Raw genomic sequence first — 26,557 nt, forward strand, 5'->3', positions numbered from 1 at the left:
GGGAGGAAAAGTTCCGAGACCGGAAGGCTCTTCTTCCCAAAGACGGAGGGTGTTTGCATACGATGTTTTGTTCTAGAAAAAGTAAATCTGAATATAACAATGACTGAGCCTCTTAAAGCAGCATAAAATCAGGTCTCCACTTGCCACCTCAGATAGCAATCTTTTTGCATTCAATTTAGCAGGTCCAGTAAGGAATAAGGGAAGCTGATAGGAGAGTTTTCTCCCTTCAACCTCCTGCTGTGAAGACAGCACCAAGTCTGGCTTAAGGTACATCCCAGTTATGTTATTTATGTAGCTGGAGTTGCGTACCTTAAGCTGACCGTCTAGGTCTAGTGTATACCTGGACTGAGGCACATAAAACATATACATTCTGCTCAGATTAATGGAAGGTAGTGGTCTAAATCTTCCAAATGGCTTTGAAAATCCCTATCAATTATTTTCAATGATCATTGGCAGCACGATAAGTACAAATATTTATAGCACATGCAATATTCCTAACAGTATGATGATTTCTAATGACAATGTACTTTAAAGCATACCTAAGCATCCAAAGAGAAGAGCTAGTGAATGTTGGGGGGGGGGGGGTAAAAATTAATGTCTGAAATGGCCTCTTCGCATTAGTGGTTCAGGGTTCAAACGCAGCATTACTCTTAAACATGCTTTTTCCTTTTGTTTTGTAGTTTGGGAAGATAGGGTCCGGTTGAGACCAGCATTATCTATGATATATAACCGTGCTCTCTCTCTCTGTTCCGTAGCCTAGGAAATTAGATAAGTATGTAGTTGCTCTATTTTGTTATGTCTCTTGCTTATCCTCATTGGCTCTGCATAACATATTTTCAGGGTCGAATTTCTTGTAATCTCTGTAATTTGTTAGTTTGTAGTATAAAAGTGTGGATTCAGTTAGAAATTATACAAATAGTAATTAGGGGTGGGTATAATTGTATTCATTATTTGCTTATTAATATTCATTTTATGGGAGTTAACATTACTAAATAAGGCTTTACGAAAAGTAATGCTAGATGTGTGAATTAACATACAGCCGGTCCCCGGGTTGTGAGCGGTTGACTTACAACAGTTTGCAGTTACGACCGAAGCTGTTGTAAATGGCGAACCCCGAGTTACGAATGCGATCCGCGCTTATGAACAGCACGGTAGCATGTAACTCTATGGGGTCTGACTTATGAACAAACCAAGTTATGACCAATTGCTTGGTCTGTAACCAGTTCGTAAGTCGGAGAGAGGCTGTATTAAAATAGATAAAAGGATTTAATTGGCACCAGGTTGTTGCCACTCGGACATTGTGTTGAATGTCCGAGGTAAACGTGCATAGGCAATAAAGCAGTTCCGTTTACCCCATCTGCTCCTGGGTCACCTGTTTCTTCTCTAACAGTGAATGACAGCAATATGTCGTCCAAGTATGTGTTGTGGAACAGCCTGTATTGCTGCACTTCTCTTTCTAGCCATCTGCTTGCTTGTTCTGCACACTGAAGTGCCTCTTCACATGAACTCCTCCAACCCAGGGGTGGGGAACTGTCTTCCTACCTCACTTTGATTTCAAGAAATTTTGAACCAGAAACCGTTTGAGGCGTAGCTGAAACAGTGTTTTTGCTCTGATCATGCTCTTCTGGGACCAGGCAGAGAGGTGAGGTGCAGGGATCCCTATTTTTGATTATGCATTGCCTGGGGAAGGCACAATCCCCTTTTTTAGCAGAGACAAGTAATGCTTCCTGCTTAACTTTTGCCCTTTCCAAATTGCTGAATTCAGCTGATGCATTTCAGCTTGACTCAGTATCAAACAAATGGCATGGGAGAGGGTGAAAACAAGTACACCACAGGTAAAAGAATCTTGCTGTCAGCTGGGCTGAACTTTGGCCACTGTGTAATAAAGGAAATTTACTGAACAAGAAACTGGCATTTTGGAGTGTTTTTGAACTCAGAAGCTTGAAGTTAAGCACATGGATAAGTGCAGTGCTAAATCAGGGCCTAAATATCAGAGATTTGCTAAATAAACTCATTACATAATATGAAATTCACCTTGGCTACGTCTACACTGGCCCCTTTTCCGGAAGGGGCATGTAAATTTCAGCAGTCGTCGTAGGGAAATCCGCGGGGGATTTAAATATCCCCCGCGGCATTTAAATAAAAATGTCCGCCGCTTTTTTCCGGCTTTTAAAAAAGCCGGAAAAGAGCGTCTAGACTGGCCCCGATCCTCCGGAAAAAGTGCCCTTTTCCGGAGGCTCTTATTCTTACTTCAAAGTAAGAATAAGAGCCTCCGGAAAAGGGCACTTTTTCCGGAGGATCGGGGCCAGTCTAGACGCTCTTTTCCGGCTTTTTTAAAAGCCGGAAAAAAGCGGCGGACATTTTTATTTAAATGCCGCGGGGGATATTTAAATCCCCCGCGGATTTCCCTACGACGACTGCTGAAATTTACATGCCCCTTCCGGAAAAGGGGCCAGTGTAGACGTAGCCCACGTGCACTGGCAGCAAAAGACCTATGCACTACTTAAGCTTCACTTCAGCCTTCACAATAGCTCATAAGTAGAATTTAAGTGATGTATAGACATTTGCACTTGAGTGAATTTAATCTTTGTTCAGAAGGAAGGGAAAAGTACAGACAAATCTGTTAAAGCCAGTTGGAAAATTGTATTCACATTTTTCATGGAATAGTTTTCCAATGTTGATATATGCAAAACTGGAAACCAATTTTTCCCCCTCAGATTTTCATCACAAACATGGATAACTTGGAAATAAACAAAAATCTTTCACACAATTTTTCATTTAGTTACAAGATAGTTTTCCTTCAGAAAAAAATTAAATGACAAATTTCAACTAGCTCTATTGATCAGCTTCTTCCATATTTTGAGAATGTGGAATTGTGGACTTTCCTAGAATATGCTACTTAATTGTTAACATTTTAGCTTGTGTCTGACTTCTTGTTTGACTTATGCCAGTTATTACAAATGCTACCAGCAGGTTCTACATTTTGATCATTGGAACACTATGAGATGCAGCCTCAAAGTATAAAACACTTTTTAAACCAGCCCCAGAAGTGAGGAGAATGCAACTGAGCTGATTATGCCATCTGAGGAACTGGCTTCTACTGATCTTGATCTTAAAGATTACTGCAACCTGATATTCAAGGTTGAAAGCTTTTGCAGCACAATTGTCCAATTTCTTGGAACAAGTAGTGTATACAATGCAGTGCTACCTCACCATGGTAGATGATATGCAGAAAGAGTTTTTGTTTTTGTTCTACATTAAGATTATTTTGTCTTAGATGGGCCAGGAGCTACTTCCATTTGTACCAGGTGAAGATCTGACTCTGTACCTGTAAAGTTAACAGACCATCTTTTATCCCTTTTCTCTATAAAGACTTTATCTGAGGAATCTCATTATTAGCCTGCTCCACAGCAAGTTGGTTCTCAAACACACAGTATGATTTATAAGTTCCCACAAGTCTGGCATGAAAATTTGCCTCATCCACCTTACGCCAAGTGTCTGTTGCAATGTACACATTATACGGATCCTCTGAGTGCTCCAACTTTTTGGAGCGGATGTTGCTAAGCATTGTTCCAAATGTGAAAAAGCCAAAGAAACCAATCAATAAGAGCACATAGATGATTTGCAGGTTGTCATTGGGTTTTCCATGGTGGGAAGACGCAGAGTTATTTGTCTGGGCTACGTATTCTTGTAATAATTTGGAGAGGAGGGAATTCAGTGCTGTATCATTAGACAGTGTCGCCATCTTGTTCCGTCACTCCTTCCGTTCTGAAGTGGTGATTTCTAGAGAAGAAAAAAAGCCAGGCACTCTTTTAAAACCCTTTGGGGCAGTAAATCTGTACAACTGATAAGTATCCTCTCTGGCTTCCTTTCTCAAAGACGATAACTATTTCATGGGAGAATGCTGAACTTGGAAACCACCTATTTCGCACCAGTTCATCGGCTGATGTAAATTGGCATATTACATTTGTGGAGCTCTATTAGTTCAATTTACATCAATGGAGCACCTGATCCTCATGTGCAATGTTTACTAAGAAAATACGAATAAACAAACATCCTAAATGAATTACTACTGTTCTCTTTGTCTCCTTTCCCACGGTGCTGTAGTAAGACAGGTTGGGGGACAATAGGGACTGGAAAACACAGAAGGCAGCTGCGAAAGCAGCAGGGGACAGAAGTAAGAGGCAGTAGCCTCCAGAGCAGGAGCTCTTAAGGGCTAGAGCCTCTATCTCTAATAAACCAAAAAAACTAGCCACCCTCTTGCTATACTGTAACTGATTCACAGGATGTGTCTCCAATAAAGCCATCATGCAACTGTGAGTTTTGTTGGATGGTTGAGCTGACCTCTGGGCAATCAGAATACTTGGGCACCAGGAATCAAAGATTTTTGGTAATCAACACTAGTTTGATTGAGAGTTTTACGCAAGAAGCTTAATGATCATTTCCCGCTTTAGAGTCTCAACAGTAGACATCCTGGGCAGTAAATCCTTTCAGTGAATAAGAACAATGTATCAGAATTGCTGCAATATCCAAGTCTCTCCAGCCAGGCAACGTAACTGATCTGTAACTTTAATCTAAGTACAATGCACAATTTAGCTTTTGTAATAAATTAAAACAAACATTTCCTATTGTATTATGCCCTTCCAATTTTTGAATAGCAGGTACTGTAGTTCAAGGTGACTTCACTGACAATAATCTAGTAATAATATAAGAGCTGTTAGTTCTTTATACAGTTTTAATTACATGAAAACAGAGCGGTCCATTTACACAGGCTCTTATATTATTAGGAATTTTTTAGACATGTACAGTATTTTATTCATTTTCATCAAGGGTCACATTTATTCCTGGGCAGAAGGTCAGAACAAGGTTTATGCAGGACTGACACACTACTTGAACTTTAGTCTGAGGGCTTACATAGTGCTTGAGTGGTGCATAGATCTTGTGCTGGCCCTCTGCACAGGAGTGTTTTTCACTCTATATGCTCTGCTTAGGAGTAATGCTGCTCAGTATATGCTATATCATAATGCTGGTTTGAATGTTCTGTTTCTACACTGTGTATGACTAATGCTGAGCAGATTTTTGTGTGAAAAAAATGTTGGGGGTGAAAACTGCAGATTCAGTGCCACCAAAATCTTTGTAAATTCATGCTGATTTTGTCAAATTCTTTTAGATGAAAAGGAAAGTCATTTTTAATCATTTGAATTTTTAAAAAATCAAAAGTTAAGATTTTTTTATTTAAAATGATTCTGCCGCTCCATTTTTTTTCTTAACTTATAAAGGTAACATCCAAGAACAATAGAAACCAAATGAAACAGGTTATTTGGTTCAAATCAATTTTTTTTCAACTTTAAAAAAAATTCAAAATGTTTCCTTTCAAATTGACCCAAAATATGTTTGATTGACAGCAAGCAGAAAGATCTGCTCTTTACCCAGTTCTGTATAGGACATGTGCAAAGAGGGTGACTCTGATGCACTCAAAATGAAAAAAAGAAATTGATCCTGTGATTCTTTGTCCTTTATAAGAACCACATTTATTTACCTGAAATATAATGCTATGAAATATGTTAATGAAATGAAACGTTAATACAACAATATATGGATTTCAGCATTGGAACTGTGTGAACATTAAGCTAGGAGACCCCAAACTTTGCAATATTTCCCCTGGTTTTGAGTTCATTGCAAACTTGACAGCCCAAACTTGTAAACATTTTGGAGAAATGCTTGTGCTCCTTGCATTTTCTAGGAAAGATTTATGGTTTCAATCAAAACATACAAAATGTAATTATTGCAACCTGAAATCAGACAAAAATTGGTGGTTCGGGTTACTTGATGGTTCAGACTAATCCTGAAATTTGAAAATATAGCTCTGGCAAGATGTGAACCAAAACAAAATGTTAAAGCAATTGAGAAGTGAAATCATCAAATTTCAGGTAGCAACAGTATCATTATTCAACACAGAAACCCTCTGATTACCTTTTAGAACAAATAGAAACTGAGTTTAACATTTGTTTGACAAGAGTCCAAATTCTCTGCCCACAAGATGAAAAAATCTCCCTTACAAAATAATGCCCAGATCTAAATTATTGCTTTAGACAAAAGCTTAAATTTACTTACATAAACTTACATGTGGGTAACTTGAACTTAGCAGGTTAAAATACATTCACATTTCTTTAGCTGTTAAAAGATCCTGTAAAAGCAGAAAGAAAAAAAGGAAGTTGAAGCCTTTATCTGTGAAATAATTATTTCTACAAACTGGTGGGAAGTACATCAACTTTCTGAATACTGTAAAATGTAAAGAGCCATCCAACCAAAGTAGTGATTTAAAAACAAAACAAGAAATAGTTTATTTGAATCTCTCAGCTGATCATTCATGCAAGAAAGAGATTTAACTGTTTGCTAACATAAAATATTAGCATAATTAATTAATCTTTAAGGATGGATCTATTAACGTAAATGGGTCAGGAAAGAATCCTTAGATAACTATACCCCTATGTACTACAATGCTTCCAAGATAACTGAACTTCAACAGCAAACACATCAATAAATTTGCAGAACATGTGCATGATTTTTTTAAAATTGCAAATGGAGGTGAGTGTGAACCACTGAACATTGCTTTGTGATGTTGTGTACACATATTCCTTCTCCAACAGTGGGTGAGCATGTTGTGTGGCTCTAAGATAGCTGCACAAGTATAATAATCTAAGATAAATTCTGTGAATTCCTTCCACTCTGCATGGCCAAGAGATAAACAAGGACCCTAGGAAATCCTTTAAGTCACTTATCATTGGTTCTACAGTGCCAGCAGGGTTTTAGATTCAGATAGAAAGACCCTTAAGAATGGTCAGAGGATGATATTACACTGAGACATAAGAATACAAGGCTTGATTCACCACTACATTACTCCAGTTTAGCATGTGCATGACACAATTGCAACCAGTCAATTTGCACCTATCTAAAAACTACAGTAATGAATTAGGCCAACTGTTTCAGTTTCTTGGTGGTCCTTCCACAAGAATCAACCCTTGTATGTGGCAATCACTCTAGCAACTATAATGGAATTGCACCAAGGCTGCAATTCTCCTTCTCTTCTTTTGTGCTCTGTTTATTGCCAATATGGGTGCCTTCACATTGTTCAATTTCCTTCCTGGCCTTATTGCAGGGGTCATCAATATACAGATCATGGGTCAAATCCAGATTGCCAGATGCTTTTGAACTGACCCCAAAATCTTTTCATTTATTCATTATAGCGATGTGGGAGGGTTTATTATTTTATTATTATGTTATTATTTGACCAAGACATTTGGAACTTGGCAACAAATAACCTACTACCCCTACTACTGTGTCAGGAAATGAGGGACTTTCTCTGAGCCCTCTCTTCTGTCCGTGGGAAAAGCAGGCGAGTTTGTGGGCATTGCTCCGCCAGTTGCAGTGTGTTTTAAAAAGATTTATTTGTAAATGTAGCACTATTTAAAACTGAAAGAGCCAGAGCGTCCACTGGCATAATCATTGTGACTCCCTCTGACTTGCACCAGTAGAAGGGTTGGCCCAATGATTCCTTTCTCCATTTGTCTGCAGATGTTGTTTGAGAAGTTTTAAAGTGAGTGCTTTTCTGTACTAGGATTTTTACACCAATGTACTTGCACCGGTGCAACCCCCTTATGTAAGTGTGCCTTGCACTGGTACAAAAACACCATTTGTGACAGGTGCTTAGACATTCACATTGCTCAATCCTCATACTTCCCGCCAACCATCTCTTTATGTGCATGCGCTACCCAGTTATTACCCTAGTCATTCTCTCTGGCCTAGACAAGAACCCTGTCAACCAGGGAGCAAGAGTGGAAGGAGGTGGGGGAGGAGAATTTGTGATGGTGAAAAAAAAAAGAAAAGTGCTAAATAAGCCTCCAATGGCCACTTTGTTCTTGATTTGTATCTCCATCCTATGGGAGCCTATCACTGAAGGGGAATTAGTCAGAAGCGGCCCTGACAGATGTACGTGAAGGAAAGAATCAAAGGGGATTCTCTGCTAGCAGATGCCTTTCAAATAAGTATTTAAACAATTCAAGCAGTCCAGACGGCTGGTAACTAGAACTTTCAACCAACAAGATCCTTTTGTTTAAAAGTAGATTGCTTTTTAGTTGGAGTGATCAGGATGTTCTCCCATAGCAGTGAAATAGCAAAATGCGGGTGTTCGATGAAGCAGATAAAATACCATTACCCACCAATACATCAAGCGAAATGTACTCTTCAACTTGATGGGGATACAGGTGAATTGTTTCTGTCTGTCTCAGTTTTCCATCTGCATCACATGAGACTGAGTGCTACCTTGAAGACTGCCATAAGAACATAAGAATGTCTATACTGGGTCAGACCAAAGGTCCATCTAGCCAGTATCTTGTCTGCCGACAGTGGCCAATGCCAGATGCTCCAGAGGAAGGGAACAGAACAGGGAATCATCAAATGATCTCTCTCCTGTGAGCCATTCCCAGCCTCTGACAAACAGGTGAGGGACACCATTCCTACCCATCTTAGCTAATAAGTATTGATGGACCTAACCTCCATGAATTTATCTAGCTCTTTTTTAACCCTGTTAAAGTCCTGGTCTTCACAAGTTCTGCCCGTGGACATACCTAGTTCCAAGTCTACCAAATTAAAGTTCAAGTTCTACCATACCATAATAAATCTTCTCCAATTTCTGTCAGTCAGTTCATTACCAAATACAAGAATTTATGATTATAGAGTAGTTGTGCTAAGAAAGAAAAGAAAGTTACACATTAATTCATCCCTAAAAGCACAGATACAGCCATGTTGGATATGTACGAGTATAATGTATACAGCACAACCCAAAGGGTTAATTTCAACATATCAGTGTTCTGTTGCAGTGTATATTCTAAATATTTCATGTACACTGGTAATTTTTACAGGTTCAGGCCTGATCAGAAAAGCATGCATTCCAAGGAATTCTTGTTTGGCCCCAGCTACCTTTTAAGATTCTTCTCATTCAGTGAGCGTAATCTTATTATAATGTTCTTCAACGATCTAATCTTGCTCCTGTCATGTCCAGGGGAACATTAACATTGGCCATAAACTGCGTAGGCTCAGACCCAACATTTTTAAGGATGTCTGTGCTCGTCATGCAGGCTGAGTTCAGAATGCAATAGATTTTCTTAGTGTGTATAATGTAGACATCCATAACTGATAAATGCCAGATCCTCCACTGATGTATATTGGTGTGACTCCCTTTAAGTCAATGGATGTAGGATGAATTACATCAGCTGAGAATCTGCCCTTAATATCTTTCCTTCCATATGACCATCAGCAATAGCAGCTGATCACCGAAACCTCTACAGAAGTATTTGTCCTCTGAAAATACAGCACCACAGTAACCTTTTCATGGGGCAATTGGGGGCTTCAAGCCTGTGTGCCAATCCAACAGGTAGATGTTAGCACAGCTCTTTGCCCATAATCACTCCCATAAATGTCTTGTAACAGTACTATCCTCGCCCCTTATACATCACTGCAACCCATTGCAGCAGATTGAAAGTTGTGTTCTTCCCTGGCCATTCACTCACGGTATGCCTACATTACCCTCCTATTTCGAATTAGGAGGGTAGTGTAGACATACCCTCAGAGAGATTGCTAAAATGAGCAGGTGTGAGGAGACTGGAATGTGCCACAACAGAGCCCCCACTCAACACATTCTGGGCATATTTAGATAGGTATTTAGATATCATGGTGATGGGTGCAAAAAAAAAAAAAAAGAACCCCACCCAAGATAGAGAGGGTGCATCTACACAGCAGGATTATTTTAGCAGTATGTAGGGTACATACACAGTTAGCCCCCAGCAGAGGTAAAAATAGCAGTATAGACTGTAAAACACAGATTAAGCCAGTAGAGTAAAGGCATCCTGAAGGGTGTGCATGTGCATGTGCGTGTGCGTGTGTAGTTGGGGTACATACCCTACATGCTCTCTACTCACCCAAGTCACGCTTCCCATTTGCACTGCTATTTCTAGCAATGTAGAGTTGCTCTAATGCCCATTGATAGATCCTCTCCTCTTTGCAGGGAAAGTCTATGGTCATGGTGGAGGGGAAGCACGACCACAGGGAAAGGCTGCCAGTTCCCCTTTATTGTATCCTTTGCCTTCTGCAGAAAATGATTCTGTAGGGGGGAAAAGCTCTGTCAGGGAGACAGGGAGTGGGAGAAAGGCAGAGCCTTTCCTTGCTGTTCCCCCTGGCTAGAGCCTTTCCTAGCTGCACTGAAAGGCTGTAGCAATGGGAAGCTGCTGATGCCTTTTTTCCCCTGCCTCCCTCTGCCAGACCCTGTCACCGGTTTGCGTAGCAGCACATCCTAGCATGCCTTTCGCGTAAACTACCTCTCTCTGCGTAAACTGCAGACTGCAAAAAGTGATGTATAGTGTAGACGTAGCCTTAGGGAGATTTATGCTTCCACTCCTGTACACTGACTCAGACTGTTTTCGTCAACAATTGCAATTTAATAAACTTCCACGTGTGAGCAGATTAGATTGCATCATTCCTCTTCCTTGTGCATCACTATTCACCCAATCCTCAACCATCATCCCTCATTCCACTTTAGACAGCCACACAGATAAAGCCGGGCTGGGCTAGTTGGCTTGTTCCTTAAAAACTGTTCTGTTTATGAGTGCAAGATAGAAATTCAACCCCCCACGTCACACATTTGCTTTGACAGCCTAAAATCATATGCACCGTGTTTGTCCCTCCAGAGCTAGCTACCCCGGGCTGATGCGCAACATACGCATTGAAAAGTGCCAGGCACATCTCGGGCACCATGCAAAGAAATAACAATATTAACAAAGGCCCCCTCCCTTTTTATTCACCTACACAAATTCCTTTGAGGGAGGCTTATGCAAACTGTAGCTCTCATGCTCACGATTATTTTCCCTGCCCTCACCTTAGCCCCTTTGTGCTGACCTGTATGTTGTGGTCCCAAGTTGTTTAGCAAAATACAGGCAAGACTCAGGATTCCAGCTTTGGCTGAGAAAAGAAGCAGAAACCAGGTGAGCTCTGGAGACACCAAGAGCCACATTTGTCCCTAGGTTCCCTGGAGTCAGAGCAGGAGCAAAATTTGCTCCTAATTTCTATGGGGGCCCAGCACAAAAAAAGTCCCTAGAAGGCTCAGTTGTGCAAAGGCTGAGAGGCAAACATGCAAACTCACCAGGCTGTGCAGCTGGAGGAGGGCGGGAGCCTGTGAGCTGGGTGCTGTAAGCCAAATCCTCTCACTGGGAGTAGGAGTGGGAGGCAGCCTGAAGTCTAGGTGTTGGGAACCAGCCTCATATTATGTGCGTATGTGGGCGGTAACCTGCGATATGGGCACTGGGAGCCAACCTCACACCATGTGCACAGGGGGCAGGGCAGCTGGGGCAGTTCTGGGCAAGAGCCAGGGGTTGGCTGGTCCCAGCATAGCAGCCTCTCTGGGGACAGCAGATCCTCAGCAAGGGAGTTCCCTCCTCTCACAAAATAAGAAAGAGGAATGGAACTTGCTCTTGGTACAGCGCCCTGTCCCTGGCTCTAAGTTGACTCAGCCCTTGGCTCCCTGGCCTGCACCCACTGTTCCCCTGCTTCCAGTTTAGTGCCCCCTGAGTAGCCACACAATGATCCAGCCTCTTTTCTTTGATCCTGTCTTCCCCCCCAGTCACCCACACTCCTGTTCTCCTGGCATTCTGCCACTCGCCCCAACACACACACTGCCCAGTCACACCACATGTCTATCTCCACAGGCTCTGCACACACCTCATGCATCTATCAGAATGCCTTTCAACATACTGCATCCTGCAGCCCTCACATGCCTGCGTCCCACCAGGGCCGGCACACAACATTTTGGCACCTGAGGTGGGGAGCAAAAGTGATGTCCCCACGCCCCCTCGCTTGGGCCAAAATGTTGAAAGGTCTCAATTCTCTGGGTCCTAGTGGTGCCCCCCCTCCCAGTCTGGCACCTGAGGTGGCCACCTCAGTTCGCCTCATGGTAAGGCCAGCCCCGTGTCCTGCCCCACACCTCTTTGCAGTCTGGAGTCGAGAGAGAGGACAGAACCTCAGAACAATCACCATGACACTACTCTGAACAGAGCTCATTCTTTGTTGCATTAACAAGTCTGCCACAGGTTGTTCTTTAGCTCTGCAGCAATACACTGAATGAAACGTTTTTGGGAGCAAAACAAAGATCTCCTGTAAAATGGCTGCTATCAATGCTATGACTTTTATAGACTTCTCTGTACTGCGAGATCCCCTAGACATTGGCATGATCCTTCTCAGTGTTATAAGGAGAGGGAGCCGCTTCCAATGGTTGCTCCTTAAATCAAACTGACACAAGCAGATTATGGTGGGAAATACCCTGGTTCCGTGGTCTCCAAACTTTTTACATCCAAGATCCCTTTTTAAATGACAGACCAAGCCAAGATCTACTGCCTCGCCCCTTCCTTGAAGCCCCGCCCCTTCCTTGAAGCCCCGCCCTCTCTATTCTCCTCCTCTCCATCACTTGCTATCCCCAATCCTTATACTGCTCCTTTTTTTAAAAGGTTTTTCAACATTTGGAAGTGGTGCTCAGCCAGGGTGCACCACGCTCCACGTGGGCTGGTGCAGAGAAGAAGTTTCCTGGCCAGCTGGCTGTGGCCTTCAGCCTGGAGGAGGCTGAACCGCGCTCCAGCTGATCGGGCAGCTTCCCCTCTGCGCCTGCCCACGTGGAGCTTGGTGCACCCTGTCTGAGCACCATGGCCAGCTGGCCGGGAAGCTGCTTCTCTTCACTCCTGCCCGGCTACCCTGCGCTCAGCCCGGGAAGCTTGCTCCAGCACAGCTGGAGCTAGACACAGCCTCCCTGGGCTGAGCGCAGGGCAGCCGGGCTGGAGGGAAGAGAAGTGGCTGCCCGGCCAGCTGGCCATGGTGCTCAGACAGGGTGCACCAAGCTCCACGTGGGCAGGCACAGAGAGGAAGCCGCCGATCAGATGGAGCGCGGGGCAGCCTCTTTCATCAGACAGCCACAGTCAGCTGGCTGGGGTGTTTCAGCCCTCCCGACCTCCCAGCTCCCACCATTCCTCGCAGCTATTCACCTGTGTTGTTGCTTGGTGAGTAGCTGCTCCTCAAATGAGGAAATCTAATGTAAATGTACTGCATAGGCACGCAGTTCAGAGAGGGTTCAAGAGCTACTCTTAGAACCCCTGAGATCTACTGGTAGATCATGATCCACTGGTTGGTGACCATGGCCCTAGTTGCTGCCATTCATTCCCTGGAAAATGTTTGCTCTCCAGGACTAAAGGGTGTCCATTTCCACTGGGTAATTAGAGGGAACATTTGGCTGGCAATCATTACTGCCTGAAAGGCTTCAGCAGTTATGTGAAATGAAGGGATGAGCTTCCATACACCCTAAATTCACTTTAGAATTATGATTAAATGCAGAATAGCATGTCCTTCATACTCACAAAGCGCCCATTACAGATACCAGCCTCCCAGCATGTGCCAGCTGATGATAACGTCCTGTCCCCTAGAATTCTGACTAAAGGCCAAAACAGGAAAAATGTCCATGAATAACAAAAATACCAGCGTCTACTTCCTTTATATAGTCGTGTTATTTATTGTACATGCTTCAAAACAGAGTGGTCTTTGTAGGGCTATGGGACTATAGAAGTGTCTGGAATATGACCAGTACTTAAAATGAAGGAATGAAGACTAACACATAAGCATCTTGAAATACTTTTTACACATCCTCTCCAGAAGAATGAAACAGTATGGGAGCAGACATCAAAATATGCCTCCTGTTGGACAGTTGTAGCCTGGAGATGAAATAGGTTGTTAAAACGAAGGAGACAATAATTGCCTTAATAAACTGCTTAGCATTCATATAATGCTCTCATGCAGGATCCATAAAGCATTTTACAAATAGCAGTTAGTTAAATCTTGCAGCATCCTGGTGAAAGACAGGGATGACATGTATCATTACTTCCATGATATAGATATGTAAATGGAAGCGGAGGTGGGTAAGCAACTTGGCCAAGTGCAAAAAGTGAGTCAGTGGTAGAGGTGGGATTACAAGAGACTTGGACACATACTTCCGTACTCTAACTATTAGATAACAGTGACTCTAGTCAAAGCAAGACTACTAAAAATGCTACCGAAGTATGTGGTAATGAATGGTCCTTCATATGTTGAGTTCTCTTCTGTGTGAAGATGAGCTAATTACAGCAAGAGCTGAGTGAAATGTTTTGACCAAACTGTTTTTGGGTGAAAAATGAAGATTCAAGTCAAGTAAAACATTTTGCATTCTCGTGTAAACTTCACTGCATTTTTTCAGTCAAAAATTCCCAACCAAAAATAAAAATTCTGAAAAATATAATAATGTTTTGTTTCAGTATTTTCAAACTGTTTTGATTTTTTTCCTTAGAAACTACCCTTGTTTTGATATTTCCTGGAATTTTATTTCATCAACAACAACAACAACAAAGTCTTTTAAAAATTTGAAATGGAAACAAACTTTTCATTTGACTCAAACATTGTTTTGGAACTGCCAGCAAATCAAAAATCAGTTATTCACCTAGCTCTAGTTTGCCAACTTCAGAATCATAAGAACATAAGAGTGGCCATACTGGGTCAGATCAAAATAGGTTGAAGTGAATTTGGAAAGAATTTACCAGATGTTAAAGTCAACACTATGGCTCTGTAAGGAAGAAATATAGTATTTAGTAACCAAGTCAGTAAATCTTCACTGATAATGGTATACAGATTTTAAAAATCTCAAAGGGCTATAAAAACATGCACAGAAGGTGGGAGCCTGGTATAATAATTAGTCACATCTAACTATATGATTAGTAGCACCCTTACCAAATTCACCGTCCATTTTGGTCAATTTCATGATTATAGGATTTTTTAAATTCTAAATTTCATTATTTCAGCTATTTAAATCTGAAATGGCACAAAGTTATAATTGTAGGGTCCTGACACAAAAAGGAGTGATGTGTGGGTGGTGGGGAGGGGGGAGAGTTATTGTAGGAAGGGTGGCAGTACTGCTACCCTTACTTCTGTGCTGCTGCTGATGGCAGCACTAACTTCACAGCTGGGCAGCTGGAGAGTGGTGGCTTCTGCCAGAAGCACATCTCTGAAGGCAGAGCCACCCCCAGCAGCAGCACAGGAATAAGGATGACATGGCATGGTATTGCCACCTTTACTTCTGTACTGCAGTTGCTAGGGCTGGCTCTGCCTGCAGAGATGTGCCAGTAGCCGCCACTCTCTGGCCGCCCACCTCTGTAGGCAGAACAGAAGTAAGGGTGGCAATCCTGCTACCTCCCCCTAAAACAGGGGTGGGAAACTCAGGCCTAGGGGGCCAGATGTGGCCCTTGGCTTGCCTGGATCTGGCCCCCGAGGCTCAGGACTCCCCCCCGCCCCCAGAATTGGGAAGCTGGTGCTAGTGCTCCAGCCCCTCCGCTGCCCCACCATGGGGCTGGAGCACACAACATCTGCTAGTCTGGGCTCCCCTAGGCTCAGGTATGTGAGTGGAATGTCTTTCTCCTTCTCAGGCGTGGCCTACGTCAGTGAGGGGTTTGTTTTGGTTTTGGTTTTTTGCTTCTCATTTGTGTGCAGCCCCTGATTGATTTTTCTGTGGGTTAGCAGCCCCCGTCACAAAAAAGGTTCCTCCCCCTTGCCCTAAAATAACCTTGTGACCCCTTGAAACTCTCTTTTGGATCAGGACCCCCAGTTGGAGAAACACTGGTCTCCTTCCATGAAATCTGTATAGTATAGGGTAGAAGCACACAGACCAGATTTCACAGGAGCTGACTCAATTCCATGACCTGCTTCTCATGATTCTGAATGTGGTAGGGCCCTAATTATTAGTCTGCTAGAGCAATGGTTTTCAGCTTGGGTACAAGTACCCCTGGGATTACCCAGAGATCTTCCAAGGAGCACATGAACTCACCTAGAACAGTGCTTCTCTCAACCTGGGAGTTGCAACCACCAGGCTTGTGGGACAGGTTTAAGTGGGTGGCAAGTGCAGGGCCAGTGTCAGAGCATGGCAAATAGAACAATTCCCTGGGGCCCCCCTGTCACCAGGAGCTCCATAAAGCTAAATTATATGCTTCAGCTCCGGGTGGCAAGGATCGGGCAAGGGTGGCAAGGATCCAGCTCCTGAAAGGGGTACAGTTGCCTGAAAAGGTTGAGAGCCACTGTGCTAGTATGCTGAAGGAAGAGTGGTGAGAAAAGAGATCAAAGCAGAATGTAAAAGATTGAAGAGCAAAGATGAGAAGGATTAATGAGGAGTACACCCAGGAAGACAGAGACAGAAGAGAGCAAATGGACAGGCATTGTGCTTAGGCTTGGCATGTGGGGGATGAGATGGGGGGGGGCAGTCATCTGTCATAAGGTGGCTGGATGCCATCAGAAGAAAAGTTAGGAATATCATATAGTAGAGTTACACAGAAATAGAACAGCCTGAATATCTGAGTGCAGTACAGGATTCTATTGGTGTATCTTTCTTGTTGGACACATTATTTACAGTACAAAGAGAAAAGAGCTGAAAAAAAAGTTGTGATCACTGTTTGCATCTCATGGCTAGAGACCTGCCTTCAGTTGCTTAACCTGACCAAACCTGTTCCAAAAAATAAATAGTAAGTTCTGATCTGTCAGTTCACAGGGAAGAAATAATTTTCCTACCGTAGCGTCTTGAAGACAGGACTCACAAACCACATGTCACACTTTGGTAATAGATGCATTTTTCAGTTAATCCATTTAATCCCATTGAATCCTGTCACTTGTACTATCTGTCCAGTTATCTTTCTGGTCTAGTTTTTTCCACAAGTTCCTGTCACTCTGCTAGGTAAAGACTACACAACAATTCAAGCCAGAACTAAATGTGCCCTAAATGTACTAAAAGGAAGGTATTTCTCAGTATCTCAATTGGAATCATTAAATTATCAGGGCTTGTTCTTCTCATGTTCTTTCCAGTAGAAAGACAAATGTGTTCTGGTATTTGCAATAATACTACTGAGATCAGTGAGACACCTTGAGGCTTGTCTACACGCAGGGCCATGAGCACTACAACTGGGCTGGGATTGCTAAAGCACGTTGCACATTAATTGGTTGATAGAGACCCTGCTGGTGTGCATTAAATGTCCCCTACTGCTGTTTAAAGAAGTGCTGTTTCAAACATGCTGAGTCAAGGGTTAGCTTAAGCTAGCCAATAGGAAATCTGAGGATAAAGTTGGGGTGTAAGCCAATGGCATAGTGGGTAGGCAGTGGAGAGGGGCAGTTGCCCCTGGGCACCATGGTGGAGGGGGGGGGAGCCAATTTAGCTGCCTCTGAATAGGCTCTGCAGTGCAGCATGGGCAAGACAGTGAGACCCAGCTTCTTTTTGCACTGACAGCCTCCGTGCGAGATCGGAGCAACCCCACCAAGGTGACCCTGAATTCGGAGGGTGGAGGGGTGGCAGCTGGAGTTCAGGGCTGACTCTGACTTCTGCCCTCTGCTGGTCTGGCTGGAGGCTGGGGTGCAGCTGCAGGCCGGGCAGAGCCCAGAGCTACGAAACCCCCAGGGCAGTTGCAGGTGAGTGCCGACCCCTAGAGCTAGGCCTCTCCACTTGCTGAAGGGGAGTAGAGGGAAACCGGGACCAGCTCCTGGAGTCCCTTCTCCCGTGAGGATCTGCCGCCAGAGCTGCGTCACACTCACCACTGGCCAGCCCCAGTAAGCTACCTCTGCCCTCCAGCACCCTGCTGTGAGCCCTTCACCTCCCATCACCATCCCTGACTCCTGCACCCCACCCCTGTCCCTGAGCCCACCCCCAAACCCAACACCCTGTGTGACTCCTTAACTCCACCTACGCCCCTCCAAACACCAACCCACTACCCCGAACCCGCCTCCTGACACCGGAACCCCCTGCCCTGAGCCCCCCTGCATGTCCCATCCCTCTGCTTAAGAACACAAGCAAAGCCGAGGACATTGCTCAGTGCTCTACAGAGACTGGCTCCCACTCTGGCTATGCTGCAGCTGTTGCTTGCAACGCAATGCTACCCGGGACCCGCACAGCTGTTTTAACCCCGGTCCCTTTGCGGCCCAGCCTCGTCAGCCTCCTTTGGAAGCCCCAGGTCCCGAACTTCCCACGAGCCACTGTTGTGCTGCCAGGCTTGGCGCGGACACACCGGATGCACACAGCGCACTGCCCCTGCACAGAACTCAAGCAATTCTCTGGCCTCGGCCGCCCACGTGGGTGCAATTCATTGTTACCCCAAACCACCAGCCCCGCTCGCCTCGCGGGCTGCAATCTCCCGCTTTCCACACAGTAAACTCTGCACTTTGGCTGGACGGGGGCAGCACGGAGGGTCCAAGCCAAACCCTGTTCGCCTGTTCCCCTTCCAGCACAGATTGGAATGTGTAAAGTCCCACAAGTAGTAACAAATGATTGGGGGGGTGCAAATTTTACCTTTGCCCCCGGGCGCATAACACCCTCGTGACGCCTCTGGTGTAAGCCCTTAAAAGAGAGATACAGGCCTAATTCGGGGCCTGGGAAAGGTGTCAGTCTTCATCCAAGAAGGATTCACAGCTGTGAACCCTCTCCTGGAATTTTGCAGTGAAGCCCTTTGACTCAAAACTCTGAGAAGGAAGAACCCTCCCCTCATGCCTCTTAAAACCTTTAGCCCAGTTGTCAAAACACTCTCCTGGGATGTGGGGGACCCTAATTCTTTGTCTTGTTCTGTCTCATGAAGGGAAGGGATTTGAATTTGGTTCTGAGGCCTGTGCCCCAGCTTATGGGGGGTAAGCCCCTCGCAGTCTCTCCTACTGAAGTGATTTCCCTGTGTATGAATAATTAAAAGTCATTGGATCAGGGGGACTGTGTGGCAGTACCATCTGCTCCTCCCCACCACATCCTCTGTGGGGCCTGATCTGATAGGGAACTCTGAGCTTCTGAGAGTGCCTACCAGACCAGTAACACCACACACACTGGTGTTGGGCAGGGAATGCCTGGTTTGAGGAATTCTCAGTGGTGAAAATAATTTACAGTTTCTTACAGGTACTGTTCTATTGCAACCCGGGTCCCTGACAGCTCTTAAAATAGCTCACTGATGGCTTTTGCCACAGCTCAGCCTGCTCTTGTTGGAGCTGCGCACTAGGGCGCACCTGCTTACTTTCACCTCTGGGAAGTCCACTGTGGTTTAGGCATCAGCAAAGTGCCTGGGCATCTATGCTGAGGTGCCTGTTTAAACACTCACTGGCAGGTTCTCAGAGGATTTAATCAGTGGTAATTTAGGCTCCTAGGGAATTAAGGCACCCACAGGATTAGGCAGCAACTGAGTAGGACAATCTACATTTTGGATTTAGGCATCTGACATCAGTTAAGCTCTTACCCCCCTTTGTGGATCTAGCCCAAAGTTTCTATACCCACCAGATCTGTAAACAAGCAGAGTTTTCATTTTCCTTAATACACCCCAGGCAGTAGTGCCACGTAGTGCAATGGGACCCCTCAGCTCAGTCAGATGCTGCCTGTTTTAGGAGACTGGTCAGCAACACTGCACAGAAAACAAGACTTTGCTGCTCTTTCACAATTGTTGGCTGGATTCTTACAGACAAGGTCAAACTGGCCCACTTACAAGCACTACTGAGCCAGTGCATGGAATAACAACTTATTGTGTCGCGCTTTTTTCAGAAAGGTTTGTGAAGGACTTGCTGCAATGACTTTTGTTAGCAATGAAATAATGAATCATGTCATTTAGGAGATTGCTATCTTTGGCACACTCCCATGCACTGCACTATATCACAGTATTATCATCACTATAAAATCATAGGTAAATCAGCTAGTTATAAATCTCTTGCCTCAGGCTGTTTATAATGTATGTAGTGTAGGGTCCAGTGACCAGGAACCCAAGTTGTAGCTCAGAATTGCTTGGTTTAGCTTGGGAAGGTAAGGGTGGGGGCAAAAGTAGTTGTAAGGGATCTTTGTACTCCCCTGCTCCTGGACCAAGCTAGTCCCCCAGCACATGTTGTGAGAAAATGGACTGGCTTCTTTGGTCCTGAACCTTCTTGACTGGACACAATCCAGACATACTTTTCTCCTACTCACTCTGTTGTGTAAAGCCTTATCCCCCCCCTATAACCTTGTAAATTGGAGCTACTTGATTGACACATACATTTTCTGGAAATGCATTAAACTGTAAGGTCCTGCCAACACATGACTTAGAGAACGACAAAACCTGCTGCTGCCTCATTGCTGTAAACACTGTTGGGGGGGGGGGTAGTTGAATTCGAAGTCACTTTATTGCAGATGATTTGTGGATGATTAAGATGGGAATTGTTCTCGGTCAGTTGCTGAGTTTTGGAAGGTATCTTTGTAACTATTGAGCTCTGAAGCTTTATAATGATTTCTTTGTAACTTTCAGCTGCCTTGCCTTTTAAATTCTGCAACTTCCTCTAACCTGCATTCCACACTGTGATAAGAATGTGTGTGTGAATGGAGACTGGATCTTATTTGGGGTGAGGAAAACAGCAAGGCTAAAAATGTGGCGCCAAGGGATGACTAATTAAAGTGATCTCGGAGACTCCGCTGCTCTAAGCAAACAAAGGACCAGATGAAGGGAGGGAGGTCTGGGCATGCTCCTCGGTGAGGAAGGTGAAAGAAGGGCCCTGGGTGCAGGACAGGAGCTCCCCCCCTCCCCCAGTTCCAATAAAAGGAGAGAGCACATGGCAGACGCCCTCTTTATGATCAGCTTGCTGACCGGGATCCAAGGCTGCAGGCAGACGCTTAGGACATACTATGCCTTGGCTTTCTTCTCTCTCTGCAGCCCTTGCCCGTCTAAGTGTCAATGCCTGAGGGCAGGAATGAATGAATATATGTGTGTGTGTGTGTGTGTGTGTGTGTGTGTGTGTGTGAGTGAGTGAGTGAGTGAGAGAGAGAGAGAGAGAGAGAGAGAGAGAGAGAGAGAGAGCGAGCTTGTTCCCCTATAGTGGATTAATAAATCCATATGAGTGTAACCCTGAGGTGGTCTCCAGTGAAATTTGGGGTGACACAGACAGTCCTGACTTCACACACCAACAGTACTTTTGTAAGGTGTGGTCATTCAGTTGTCCGTTCATATTATATACCAACCTCAGTAAGCATGGCTTGAATCCCCCTCCTAGACCTAGATGATCCTCTTCTCCCCAAATAGAAATCTAGTAACACTAAGAGCTGTCAAATCCTGATCCCATGCCAGTGGTAATCCACAAATTACTACTCCATCTACCTGGGCTAGGTCTGGTAGATTGGAATTCTGGTAGAGGGAATTCAAACAGCACGAAGGTTCAGAACTGCAGATGGGGGAAAGAAAGAGCAAGGGGAGCAACTACCCCAGGGCCTGACAATTTAAAAGGGCCCAGGGCAGCAGCAGTGGTCGGAGCCCTTTAAATTGCTGCTGTAGCCCCAGGTAGCATGGTTCGGGTTGCTGGTGGGGGAGGCTCATTTCCAGCCTCATCCCTCTCTGCTCAAGGCAGTGGCCCTTTCGAGGAGCCCAGAGCCAAAACCCCCCTACCATCACCCTGCCCATGGCCCACTGAAGTCTGTCAGCAGCCCTGGGCAGGCTGGAGGATGCATACAGGCATCCCATCTTGGTGGTTCAAGAAAAGCAGTTTCTTAGAATTTAACAGGATTACATTGCACACTAAGGAACATAGTGTGGTTCACACCAATGAAGGGCTTGTAATAACCACACCACTAGTGTGAATTACATTTCTTAGGATGTGGGATGTGATCACTCGCATAGACTGTAACTGGCTCATTGGTATTCTGCATAGGGCACTAGCACAGGCAAACTGAACTAAGCTACTTCATTTTCTTTTCATGTATTCAATAGCATAAGGAAATCAAAAGCAAAAAAAAAAAAGAATGTTAATGAAACATTAATGCTAATAACTTAAACATACATCTCAAGACATTTAAAAGCTAAGATCCCCACAGAAATGTTAGTTCACTAACACTGAACACACACTGCTATCAGACATGGGCCAGAACTAAAGCCTCAGGGTACGGCTAGACTGCGGGGGGGTTTTGGGATACTGGAGATACCCCGAAAAAACTCCGCCACGTCCAGGATACACATTTCCTCTTCTGCTATTTTTGTGTTCCACGGGGAAGAAGAGAGCTTTTGAAACAGGGTTCCCCCCCCCAAAAGTATCGGAAAAAGATACGCAAAATGCTGAGTGCTTTTTGCATATCTTTTTCCGATAGATCCTAGCAGTCTAGACGTACTCCCAGGTAAGTATTGTGTTTGCACTAGGATCCTCTCATAAATATGCATACCAAATCTGATCACACTGAAATTTAGGACAATTTGGATTACATTTTTAATCCTCCCACTACCACAAAATGTCACATCCCAAACTTTGATTCTCCCCACTAGAGAAAGATCAAATATTGGCTTGGGCCCATCCCTAGCTGATCTGAATTGCTTGTTCATCTCTCTTCTTCCCTTCTAACCTAACACCTGTTTTATCACCAGTGCCTCAGGCTCCTCTCCAGCTTTTTCCTGGTGCTTCTGTCACCTAGCCTCTGCCCATTCACTCTTGAAACGGCTGTCGCTAAGGTTTCCAACAACTTCTTGGCAAAATCTCAGGGTCATAAGTTTCAATTTCAATGCAAACATGCAGAAGTAACTAGTGACTTTGGGTGCCCAACCTGATTTTTAGAAATGCCTTAACACCAGCCCTCTGAAAATCAAGACAGTTTAATTTGTCTCAAATTATAGAGCCAAAAATAGAATCTCGAAAATCACAGCTAAGATATTAATACTGACATACAATATTCCAACATTAATGTATGCCCATCAGATTCATATCAACATGGACACTCCTCAATCCAATTCCTTCCTCATAATGCCAGGTCCTCGATCCACATTCTCCTTTACTGCACACCGGAGAAGGCAAGGTAGGAGGAGGAGCATACCTGACTACAACAACAAGCTATCACAGGCCAGATCCTCACCTGGTATAAATTGCTGTAACTACATTGAAGACCAGGCTGATTTACACAAGTTGAGAATCTGTCCTTACCTTTGTAATGATTAGAAGCTTCAGGAGGTAGCCGAGTTAGTCTGTACAGGATAAACTTAAAAAACTACAATGGTCTCATAGCACTTTATAGACTAACAAAACATGTAGATGGTTCATGATCTTTCATGGGCACACTTTAGTCTATAAAGTGCTATCAGACTCAGACTGAATCTACAGCTTAGAGTGGACTGTTTAGTTAATAATGTGCTTAAACCTGAACAAAATGTACAACCTGTTTGTAGTAGCTTCTAATATCCATATTGTGGATAACTATAGCTCTATCTGCCCTGGATAAATGTGTGTTTAGCTCTATCTGCCCTGGATAAATGCCAGTAGAGACAAGCATGATAGACCATTCAATTTTTATGAAGAGCCAGATGAGTCATTCAATTCAGTGATCACTCATTTAATGAAGGTATAGAGAGCATTTGGTTTAGAGATGACCAGTGTTATACTTTATATTGCTGAACACTCGTCCTTTAACTGGCGGGAAAGCTGTGCTGCTAACTAGAAATTAAAATTCACTCAACCAGCTCTCTTGAAAGCAAACTGTAGTTATTAACGGGTAGAGTAGGCACTGGAGAACTCTGAGGCCACCATAAAGTTCTCACACACATTCCTACACAGGAGCAGAGTCTTTTGGCAGCAGTAGATTGCTTAATTCTGACCAGGGAATCAGCACTCTGCAACTGGGACAAGCCTAGAGCAATGAAGTTGAATGGCCTTTACTCCATTCTGAGTAGACAGGTGACCATATCACAATGACCACCGTTGTATTTGGCAGCCACTGCTGTGACTGGTCACCTAAGCGGGAGTGCAAGTGTAATGCAGACAGGTAGACCTGAACCGGAGACCTCTGGAGCTCAGTGCATGAGCCTCAACAGCTTGAGCTAAAAGCCAACTGGCTCTCAGCTAAGGCTGAAGCATAAACTCAGTCTTTCTCTCTGTAAATGGTGTAGGTGCCACTGCATAGGACAGTGAACCACACCCAGAAAGTGTGTGGGTTACACAAGGACTGAATAGGACTAATTACTTGTATTAAATATATATAATTTTCATTGATTTTTTCCCTTCTCAAATGAGCACAGATGGGCCATTAGGATTTTTTCCTGAGGTGATATGCAGGAGGGGGGTCCTTGTCTCTGAGTATGCTGTCTGGGATGTAGAATTTCACATTAGAACACATTTTTTCTTGCCTCCTCATTCTAATAGAAATGACCTTTTCTCTGCAGCTGTGCCCCTATCTCCCGGTAATGGGAAAATTCAGAGAGTAGACTGAGCAAGTTGAGGGCTAAGGAAATCATCTAAGGACATACTGTACATTACACTCCATATTCTTTATGAAAATTTGCTTATGATATGGATATGACATAACTGAGATATATTTTTACAAGATGGCTCTTGGTAAGTGTCATTGGAAAGGGTATGATTTACTGCATGTAATTATGTAATTTGTATTAACTATCTATCTATATTTCATATTTGTTACCTTAGGTGATGCCCACTGCTAACACTTCAGGTATAAAAAGAAAAAGCCAGACATAGTTGATGGCCCATGAAGGAGGAAAATGGTCTATGAAAAGGCTTGGCCTTCCTGTGGACACTCCATACTGCCACTGACTCATGGACAGTGTTATGCTGCAAAGTCTGGTGACCTTTTCACCCAATACTAACCTGAATTTTGATTATTATGGTATTTTCCTCTGTGAGGTGGGGGAAAATCAAATAAATAGTAGGGGCAAAATTCATATAATTTTGAGTTTGGATGCCAAAGGAGCTGAACACTTGGGTTCTGTGGAAAGTCCCTTAAAGTTGAGTCTTCCCAGAGCTGATCTCAGTGTCGGTATCATTCTGCAGCTGTGCGTGACCCTTTCTGTGTGGCTGGCGGGAAAATGCTTGTGAGCCTGGCCCAGCAAGGCCAGGTAAAGGGGACCCAGGCTGGCAGAATAGGCTGACTCAGTGGTATCTCAGCTCATCAGGTGACTTCCCAAGGAGTCCAACCCATCACACATACATTTGTTTCACTGACTTAATGATGGGTGGTAAGACCCTGTAGAATTTTACTTTTCCAAACATTAAGCCAGTTTCTCTACTTGTTCCAAACTCCACTTAGTGTAGAAACAATGGAGACAGAAGCAGCATTACACCACCACATCTCTTCTTGTTCTAAGCTCAGCCCTGTACTGAAGTAATAGCAACCTCGAGGCTGCTCCAGCATTTGCTGAAAAGGCCCCTAAAGAGCCTGCTAAACATAGCCCACTTATTCTACTGTTGCACCAGAAACACCTATGCTGGTGACCATGGGAGCATGTTGTAAGTTGTTCCGTGTCACTCAGGGAAGAATGGGGATATTCCTCCGACAATTATTGCAACAACTAGATAGTTGCTTAATGCCACTGAGGCTGCTTAAGTGGTATGGACTGGAATGTGAAATCTGTCCCATTCTGTTTTGGCATGACAATGTTTGTTTCCTTTGAACCATGAATATATATTTGCTTATGTTGAGAAATCCAATACACGGTAGAGTCCTCAAGGCAGGAGTTTTCAAGTGTTGCAGGTCAGGATGTTAGTACAATGGCATATAAAGTCAGCTCAGGCTGCACTATGCTTTGCATTTGTTTGGGCAATCAACACCTTCTGAGCAATAGGAAAACAAATAAAATATCTAAGGAGGAAAAAAAAGATTGCTTCTTGGATCACCTCACACACACTCTCATTGCTATTCTAAAGAGGTAACTGTACTATAGTTCACTACAGCTATCTCATTCAACATCCTACACTCACACAGAAGTGGTATTAAGCCTACAGTTACCCCAGACCTAGGGCTAGCTGACATGGTGGCACTTGCACCCAGCCACCTGAATAACATTCGTTTTATTGAAATGTGTCATGTGTGCATACACTAAGTAATTCCCATTACACTTATCCAGGGAATTCTAGAGTGTAATTTCTCCCCAGAAACTATTTTAAAACAATCTCCCTCTTGATGGTATTGAGGTGAGGTTCCAAATAGGGACTGAAGAAGTAGGGGTATGTCTACACTACAACGTTAATTCGAACTAAGCTAATTCGAACTAACGGCTCCAGACTAAAAAACTAGTTCGAATTAGCGTTTTGCTAATTCGAACTAGCATGTCCACATTAAGTGGACCCTGAACCGGGGTTAAGAATGGCCGGAAGCAGTGCCGGCAGGGCATCAGAGAAGAACTTAGAGCGTGGAGCTGCTGTCTCAGGCTAGCCGAGGGCTGCGCTTAAAGGGTCCCGACCTCCACCCCGGACAGACAGTTCTCAGGGGTGCCCCGCTTGCAAAGCAGTCCTGGCTTGGATTGCCCGGAGTACCCACACTGGGCACATCACAGCACTCGGCCATCAGACCGGTTGCACTTGCCGCAGGCTGCCATCTGGGGAGAGGGGGCAATTGGGGGGCTGCAGGAGAGCTTCCACCCCCAGAAGCCCGCAAAGCCAGCCCAGTCCTCCCCATCGGGGGCTCGTGCTCCATTCCTCCCTCACCTCCTTCCACTTACCCTTCCCT

General features: G+C 44.2%; 1 protein-coding gene across 8 annotated transcripts in view; it reads right to left on the reverse strand.

The window, feature by feature from the left end:
• Nucleotides 1-2,475: 2,475 nt before the first annotated feature.
• KCNE1 (potassium voltage-gated channel subfamily E regulatory subunit 1) overlaps nt 2,476-26,557 on the reverse strand; it is a 143,112-nt gene continuing 119,030 nt past the window's right edge. For 2 of the 8 annotated variants that reach the window (XM_075911422.1, XM_014575023.3), the window contains exons 2-3: nt 6,115-6,187; nt 2,476-3,783 (exon numbers count right to left, since the gene is read on the reverse strand). In XM_075911422.1, coding sequence (XP_075767537.1) covers nt 3,365-3,745 — 381 coding nt within the window. In that variant the 5' untranslated portion in view covers nt 3,746-3,783; nt 6,115-6,187 and the 3' untranslated portion in view covers nt 2,476-3,364. Of the gene's footprint in view, nt 3,784-6,114; nt 6,188-9,977; nt 10,160-10,950; nt 10,973-11,194; nt 11,582-26,557 lie in introns of those variants that run through there. The other 6 variants (XM_025186098.2, XM_025186094.2, XM_025186097.2 and 3 more) reach the window with 6 other exon arrangements.

Source organism: Pelodiscus sinensis, chromosome 1 (assembly GCF_049634645.1).
Source record: "Pelodiscus sinensis isolate JC-2024 chromosome 1, ASM4963464v1, whole genome shotgun sequence".
NCBI lineage: Eukaryota > Metazoa > Chordata > Testudines > Trionychidae > Pelodiscus > Pelodiscus sinensis.